The 8,191-nt window shown below is 61.6% G+C and overlaps 1 protein-coding gene across 1 annotated transcript; it reads right to left on the reverse strand.

The window, feature by feature from the left end:
* Nucleotides 1-97: 97 nt before the first annotated feature.
* Nucleotides 98-6,427, reverse strand: NDUFA4L2 (NDUFA4 mitochondrial complex associated like 2). Its single transcript, XM_063425143.1, has 4 exons — nucleotides 6,098-6,427; nucleotides 2,929-3,017; nucleotides 963-1,023; nucleotides 98-727 (listed from the first exon to the last, which is right to left on the reverse strand). Exons 1-4 carry the CDS (start codon nucleotides 6,152-6,154, stop codon nucleotides 671-673), a joined length of 264 nt encoding a protein of 87 aa, XP_063281213.1. The 5' UTR covers nucleotides 6,155-6,427; the 3' UTR covers nucleotides 98-670.
* Between the last annotated feature and the right edge of the window lie 1,764 nt (nucleotides 6,428-8,191).

Genomic DNA, 8,191 nt, shown 5'->3' on the forward strand with positions numbered 1-8,191 from the left:
GGAGCCCCTCAGGTCCCTGGAGCCCCTCAGCACCATGCCAGGAGCCTCTTATGCCTCAGTGTCCCCATCCTGGTGCTTCCCCCGGTGGGCTCTGAGGGCAGGGGAGCCCCAGAAAATGTGGGGGGATAACCTGGGATCCTTTCCCACCCTCTTCCTGCCCAGATGGGACCCCCCCTGCCCCGTGTCACGCATTCCAGAGGGTGCACTCGCATCCAGGACATCGCCCACGCCTGGGGCTGTGACCCCTCCACCCCTCCCGGCTCTTTTCCCTCTCCAGAGGCGACCTCGGAGCGTGAGAGAGCGGAAACAGCACCCGAGGGCTTGTCCTGCTTCCAGCAGGATGTGAACCCCCCCTGCCCCAGCCTTCCCGGGGGGGTGATAACATCTCCTGCGTTAATGGCTCTGGGAAACCGTAAAGAATCCTTAAAAAATCCCTTTTGCTGCCCCAAACCCCGATAATTTATTCGAGTTTAATGCAGGCACGAGGTGAGGGTGAGGGGCGCGGGGGCACCCGCAGGGATGGGGTTTATTGGGGGGTGGGACACGACCACGCAGTTTGGGGGTGCTGGGGAAGCAGTGGGACCCCTGTGTGGGAGCTGGGGAGGTGTGAGGGGGCTTTGGGGGGTCGGGGGGGGTCTCCCCCTCCACCCCAGCACGTCCCAGAAGTGGCTCAGAAGCTGGGACGGTCCTTCTTGAGGTTCTTGTAGTCGGTGGAAACTGCCAGGAACTGGAGAAGGGAGGGAGGGAGGTCAGGGGGGGTTGTGGCCTCCCTGTGCAGTGTCACTGCAGCCTGGCTTTGGTGTCACACGGTGCCCCCTCCCCAAATTCTTCCCTGAGGGATTTGGGGGGCTCTGCTCCAGGACTGATCCCCCTTTCTGAGAAAAATGCAGTGTTTTGCCCTAAATGTGCCTCGCCCCCCCCACACACACACTGCCAGCCCCCCCAGTTCACCCAGTTCTCACTTTATACTGGTCTGTGGGGCTCAGCTTATTCCAGGGCTCGGGATTATTCTTCCGGTCCCAGCTGTGAGGGGTGACAGGGACATCAGATCCTGTAAGGACTGGGAGAGACACCCCCCACCCCACTGTAACCCCCCAATGTGCCCTCAGCCCCAACACCACCATCCCCAGTTCTCCTTGGAGCCTTCCCAAACTGGACAAACTGGACAATCCCGTCCTGTCCCGGGAGGGGCTGTGGGAGGCCAGCAGAGCCGTGGGATGGGGTCCCTGGAGAGAGCAGCTCATGTCGCCCCCCCTTTTTCCATCCCCCCCATCCGCTGGTGCTGGCCAAGAGCAGAATTTTCCATCTGGGAAATGGAAAATTTTGTGGAAAATTTTGGAAAAGTTTGTGTGTGCATTGGGGGATGGAGGGCGGGGTGTGCTGCAAACACAACCCCCCGGAGGTGTTAATTGGCATTAATGTGTTTGGGGAATTGGGGGGCTGTTATTTCCTCCCAAAGACCCCCCCGCACTCCCACCCTCCCAGCCGAGGTGTCTGGATCTGCTCATTGTGGAGCTGAGCTCAGCTGGTGCCAGATTAAATCCAGGAGTGGTTTTAGTGGGAGCAAATAATTACAAATGCGGTGGGGGGCTGTGGGGACATGGCAAAACCAGCCTGGTCACCCCAGCACGTGAAGCTGTCCTGCCCATCCATCCTTTGTGGTTTCCTCTTTCCATCCGTCTGTCCGTCCGTCCGTCCATCCACCCATCCCTCCATCCATCCCTCCATCCATCCATCCATCCATCCATCCATCCATCCATCCATCCGTCCGTCCCTCTGTCCATCCTTCCATCCGTCCATCCGTCCATCCGTCCATCCATCCTTCTATCCATCCATCTATCCATCCATCCGTCCATCCATCCGTCCGTCCCTCTGTCCATCCTTCCATCCGTCCATCCGTCCATCCATCCTTCTATCCATCCATCCATCCGTCCATCCATCCGTCCGTCCGTCCATCCATCCATCCATCCCTCCATCCATCCATCCATCCATCCATCCATCCATCCATCCATCCATCCCTCCATCCATCCATCCATCCATCCCTCCATCCATCCATCCATCCCTCCATCCATCCATCCGTCCATCCTTCCATCCGTCCATCCGTCCATCCATCCATCCATCCGTCCATCCATCCTTCTATCCATCCATCCATCCATCCATCCATCCATCCATCCATCCATCCATCCATCCATCCATCCCTCCATCCATCCATCCATCCATCCCTCCATCCATCCATCCGTCCATCCTTCCATCCGTCCATCCGTCCATCCATCCATCCATCCGTCCATCCATCCTTCTATCCATCCATCCATCCATCCATCCATCCATCCATCCATCCATCCATCCATCCATCCATCCATCCATCCATCCATCCATCCTTCTATCCATCCTTCTATCCATCCATCCATCCATCCATCAATCATCCATCCATCCATCCGTTTGTCCGTCCGTCTGTCCATCCATCCTCACACCTCACTCTTCCTTCCTCACAGGTTTTGTCCATTCCTCCCTCCTTCTCCCCATCCCTTTTCCAACCATCCAAACATCCCCCATCCATCTCCCCACACCCATCCATCCTCACACCTCTCCCCCTCCCTCCTCCAACCACCCCTCCCACCATTCCCCCTCAATCCCACCCTCCCCACCCCTTGCCCACCCAGCTCTTACCTGGCTAAGGGGGCTGCAGGGACCCTTCTCCCACCCCCCAAATCAAGGAGAGGGGATCCAACCCCCCAACTTCCCTCCTGTCCTCTGCGCACCCACATTTTCCCCCCATCCTACCCCACCAAGCTGTGTCTGGGCACCCCAGCACCTGCCAGCTCAGCTGGGCTGAGCCCCCCGTGCTCTGGGGGTGCGGGGTGAGAGCCTGGGGGTACCCCGGGGGTCCCCAGGGTGCCCCGGGGGTCCCCAGGGCACCCCAAGCCGTACCTGACGTCTGGGCTGTACAGTGCCAGCCGCAGCAGGTACAGGACTGCGCTGCCCAGGCCCACACTGATGAAGCCAATGAGGGGAACGAGCTGCAGAGAGAGAGAGAAAGAGAGAGAGAGAAATGAAAAATACCCCAATAAAATGAATATTTATCAGGCGGACTGGAGAGTGAAAGGGAGAGCTGACACGCCGGGAGATTTACAGGGGGAATATGGCAGAGCAATCCTGTAGCCGGGCTGCGGTACACAGTGTAGCTGTCAGCTTGAGTGACTGAATTAAAAGAGGGAGAGAAAAATCGGCTCGTGCTGGAGAGGAATTGGATTTGGAATGAGAAATCGCCTCCCCTCCTCCTGTGGCTGCCCAGAGCTGGTGCTGCTGAGGAACTGGGGACACCATTCCTGGCATTCCCAGTGCTCCCAGTGACTCCCACTCAGGGCTGAGCCTCAGTTTATGGCCCCTCCCTGAAGGATTTGGTCCTGGGCACCCCATTCCCAGCGTTCCCAGTGCTCCCAGTGCCCCTGGTCAGAGCGAACCTCAGTTTATGGTTCTTTCCTGAAGGATCTGGCTCTGAGCACCCCATTCCTGTATTCCCAGTGCTCCCAGTGACTCCACTCAGGGCTGAGCCCCAGTTTATGGCTCCTCCCTGTAGAATTTGGTCCTGGGCACCACGTTCCCAGTGTTCCCAGTGTTCCCAGCGTTCCCAGTGTTCCCAGTGCTTCTGGTCAGAGTGAACCTTGGCTTATGGTTCTTTCCTGAAGGATTTGGCGCTGAGCACCCCATTTCCAGCATTCCCAGTGCTCCCAGTGACTCCACTCAGGTCTGAGCCTTGGCTCATGGTTCCTCCCTGAGGTCCTCGGCCCTGGGCAAGGTTTGTCCCCAAGCCACGCTGTGATCCTGGACAGGGTCCCTGTCCCCCCACAGCCCCCCAGGCTCTGCATCACATCCTGATGGAGCACCAGACAAGGAGGCTCTGCTCATCTTACTGGGACAGACTGGGACACGCTGGGGCTGAGCAGCCGGGGGTCCAGAGCAGGTTCTGGGGGGACACCCAGTGACCCCAGCCCCGCCACATCCATCCTGCGATCGCGTCCCCTCACCCCCCGCTCCGTGCCCACCGCGGCTCCCATCGCACCTCGGCTCCATCTCCTCAATCTCCGCTCCCGCTCCGCCAATTCCCCCAGCGCCCGGAGCGACGCGGCCTCAATCGGAGCCGAGCCGAGGCGGCTTTGACCTCCCCCAAATTACCGCGGCCCCCGCGCCGGGGAGGACGCGGGGAGAGTAAATGAGAGCGGCGCCAGCCCGTGCCCCTGGGAGGGAGCCGCGTCCTGCCCATTAACGGGAGCGCTGCCGGTGATCGGTGCGGAGCGGCACCGCCCGCACCCGGCTCCGCTCGCAGCTCCGAGGAAAAGTGCCCCCGAACTGAACGCCCACCGCTCCGTGACTCAGTTTCCCCACTGGGATGACACTGGGTGGGGAGGGGGCACGAGTGGAAAATATGATGGGAAGGGTCACTCCGACCCATCTGCGCTGCCAAGCGCATCCACGCACGGGGAAAGGGGGAAACAGAGATGTGCCCCCCCTGCCCAGCCTCTGCTCCCTGCTGGACCCCCCCCCGCCATCCTCTCCCAGTGCTCCCAGTATAGCCCAGCTCCTGCTCAAGCCAGGCTGGAATGCTGGAGCAGATGCCAGCGCCCATCCAGGAGGTCAGGGCCATCAGCAGATGATGGTCCTTGGCACCGGGAGCTGGCAGCAGGCGCTGCCCGAGCGCTGGCGAATCAAGAAGCCGCCGCAGCGCCGGGAATTGCTGTGGCTGCTGGAGAGGATTCGGGGCAGCGGGGCCGTCTCACCATCTGCTGCCGACACCGTCTGGGTAATTAATGGCTGGGAAGAATTAGGAGTTGGAGGAGGCTGCCAAGCCGCAGGTGCCAGCGGTGGAGCCCGATTTCCCCCAGGCGCGGGGTGCGTGGGCGCTGGGGCGCCGTGCCAGGCTCTGCCCGGTGTCCTCTCGGTGCCCACCGAGCCTTGGCGGAGATTTTTGGTCCTGCCAGCTCTGTCGGCAGCGGGGCAGCTCGGCGTGGCTGGGACATCCATCACTGCCAGGCAGCCGGAGGAGGATCCATCGCCGGGTGAGAGCGCGGCTACTCCTGCCCGGCAGCGCCGGGAGGGACGGATGGAGGGATGGATGACGCTGCACGGAGCGGGTGACACCACAAAAATTGCCCCGACAACTTCTTCCTGCAGGAACCCTGCTGTGTGCAAGCACCCAGGACCCCCCACGCCGTTACACCTCCAGTTTGGGGTCTTCTTTGTGCCCCCCAAGTCACTCACGGCTCCTGAGCTGGGGAAACTGGGGCAGGAAGAGAAACACCCCAAATCTCCCCATCTTGCAGAGGGGATCACGCAGCAGCCTCAGCCTGTGCTGCCCATCCAAGGCCGTGGGAAGCACCCTGGGGGTCTCAACTGCCTGTGCCCACAGTGCTGGCACCCCCTGGCAGTGCCCAGCCCCGGGGTTGAGACATTTTTTACCCAAACCCCTCAGCTGGACATTTTGAGAGGTGACAGGGACAGATCTGGGGCTGCTGAGTGGGGAGGGGGCTTCATTTCCATCCACCCTGACAAAGATGTCCCCAGACAGGGCTGGGGAGGGACATGGGGAGGGTCCCCTCACCCACCAGCTGCATCTTGGGGTGTGGATAAGAGTTGGGGTGCCCCAGCCGGGCTCGGTGAGGGAGCCCCGGCCCCTCTCCAGCGCTGGATGGAGGGAACGGGGTGGGAAGCACAGGGTGGGAAGCACAGGGTGGGAAGCACAGGGTGGTCTCACTTTCCTTGGTGAAACCTGGGGACCCCTGGCTCACCCAAGGGTGCTGTGAGAGCGGGAGGACAGCAAGAAGGGGAAGCCAGAACAACGTGGGAGTGGGGGGCTGAGGAGGGTTTGGGGGAGTGGGAGGAAGAGGAGGCTGACGAAGGACACAGAACAGGAGGAATGAGGAGTGCGATGATGGGATGGAGGGAGAAGGATGTGAGGAAGCCCAGGGGCTCCGGGCACGTGGCGAGAGGTGGACAAGGACAAGCCTGAGGGGCAGGGGCTGCGCGGGGTCCCTGAGAGGAGGGGGAGAGGGCAGGGGAGGGATGGGGGGTCCCTGGAGAAAGGGGGGGCTCTGTGACTCACTCCGGGGTGCCGTTTGACATGCCGGGAGAACATTCCTCCACGCAGGGAACCCTTCATGGCCAGGGTGGGATCGGTGCGGCGGTGGCGGCGGGTTCCGAGGTCCGACCGAGGATGGAGGGGTGGGCAGGAGGCGAGGGAGGCGTCTGACACCGGGCTGGGAGGGACGGGGCGGGTCGGGACATCCCGGCCCGGGGACAGGGCCAGGGGGGAGGGAGAGGGAGGCTGGAGACAGATCCTGAGCCCTGCTTCCCTCTGCTCACCCCTCACCTCGGGGGTCACCCTGATTTCTGGGGGACTGGTGAGCGCTGGGTGCCAACCCCGCTGTCCCCACACGGCCTCGGGGTCCCTCCACTCCCGGCCCCGTCTCAGGTGGCTCCGCACTTCGAGGAGCGAAGGATGAGCCGTGCGATTCCCGGTGACAACTTGGCCCGGGTTCGCCGCCCCCCTCCGCGCCCCCCTCCCCACCCAACCCCCGCCCTCCCGTTTATGATAAATGATAGAACACCCAATTTACATTTAGCCATGCAAATCTCCCTGGCAGGAACAGATGCTGCCGCGCATATGGAAGCCGGCTATTAGTGCCCAACAAAAGGACGGAGAGAGGGAAGGGAAAGAGCGGCCAGAGGCGGCAGGACGGAGCCAGCGGGGTTGGGGACCCCCATCCTCGGTGAGGAGGGGGCTGGTCATGCTGGCCATGCCCGTGAGCCCCCAATTTGGGGGTGTTTGGAGTCACCCCACGATGCTCCCCTGTCCCACCCTGTCCCACCACGGTGTCACCCACTCTTTCCTCTTCCAGCCAAGCCTAAGGGACAAAGAGGAGAAATTTCTTGGGATACAGGAGAAGGCTGAGGCACATCCAAGGCCTCGGGTGATTTAATTAGAGATTTGAGATTGATTAAGCGCCACTCGCCGAGATGGAGCATCCTGCCCTGGGCATGTCCTTCATCACCTTCCTCTGCCCAGGGCAGCTGGAGGGGCACGGGGTGGGCACAGAGAGGGGGGCATGAGGGATCCATGTGTGCACAGGAACACGTGTGTAAGTGGCAGGACTCACACACGTGTAAGTGTGTAAGCTCCAGCATCGGAGCAAGGGGTCCAGAGGGTCTGGGGACCCCCAGTCCCATCACTCCCAACTCTGATTTGGGACCCCCTGCACCCCCAGGCCCCCGTTCCCTGCAGGAGCTCCCCTGGCACGCTGAGGGATTCCCTGCCCACGGAGCCCAGCTGCCTCCACGCTCATTAATGACTGCAATTAAGAGTTTAATTCCGTGCGGTGCTTCCCTGTTCCTTTGGGATGCCAGGGGCCCTCGGGAGCTGGGGGGGCTCCAAGGTGGGCCCCACCCCTCCCCCGAGGGTGACACCAGGACAGAGGTGCCACCAGAGCCTCTCCAGCCTGGCACTCGTGGAGTTGGGGTCAGAATTTGGGGGGAAGAACACACAAATCCTTCCCAGAAAGAAAGGAATCACAGCAGCCAAGCCCAGGACATGTGAACATGTGGGAACATGTGTGTGCTACACAGATGTGCACATCTGGCAGCTCCACCACCCACACAGGGAGCTCTGGTGTACCCATGGGAACCCCCGGGGGTCTGGGAGGGAACCCTCACCCTGAAATTCAGTGGTCTGGGAGGGACTCAGGTGTCCAGGATGGGGGGACACGAATGTCTTAAGGTGGGGCCAGGGGTCTGGGGATGACCCTCACCCCAAAATTCAGGGGTCCAGGAGAACTTATCAGTCTGGGATGAGGCACCCAAGGGTGTGGGTGGGACCCTCAGCCCAAAACCCAGGAGTTCAGGAGAGGGTCTCGGGTTCTGGGTAGACCTTCACTACAAAATTCAGGGATCCAAGGGGGCACCCAAGATTCTGGGGGGATCCTCACCCCAAAATTCAGAGACCCAGGGGAGGATTCAAGAGATCCGGGTGGGACAAGGAGGACCAAGACCACAAAAACCAGGGATGCAAGGGAGCAGCCAGGAGCCAGGGGGGCACCCCGAGGGTCTGGGAGGGGGCACTCGGAGGGTCTGGGAGGGAGGGGGGCACCCCCAGGGTCTGGGAGGGAGGGGGGCACCCCGCGGGTCTGAGAGGGAGGGGGGC

This window comes from Prinia subflava, unplaced genomic scaffold (assembly GCF_021018805.1).
Source record: "Prinia subflava isolate CZ2003 ecotype Zambia unplaced genomic scaffold, Cam_Psub_1.2 scaffold_53_NEW, whole genome shotgun sequence".
Classification (NCBI taxonomy): Eukaryota; Metazoa; Chordata; class Aves; order Passeriformes; family Cisticolidae; genus Prinia; species Prinia subflava.

Coding starts and splice junctions, on each gene's coding strand:
- NDUFA4L2 (XM_063425143.1), bottom strand. CDS start 6,154: ATGAAGGGTTCCCTGCGTGGAGGAATGTTCTCCCGGCATGTCAAACGG. Junction 1,024..2,928: donor CTGTACAGCCCAGACGTCAG/GTACGGCTTGGG, acceptor CACCCCTCACAG/CTGGGACCGGAAGAATAATC. Junction 728..962: donor GCCCCACAGACCAGTATAAA/GTGAGAACTGGG, acceptor TCCCTTCTCCAG/TTCCTGGCAGTTTCCACCGA.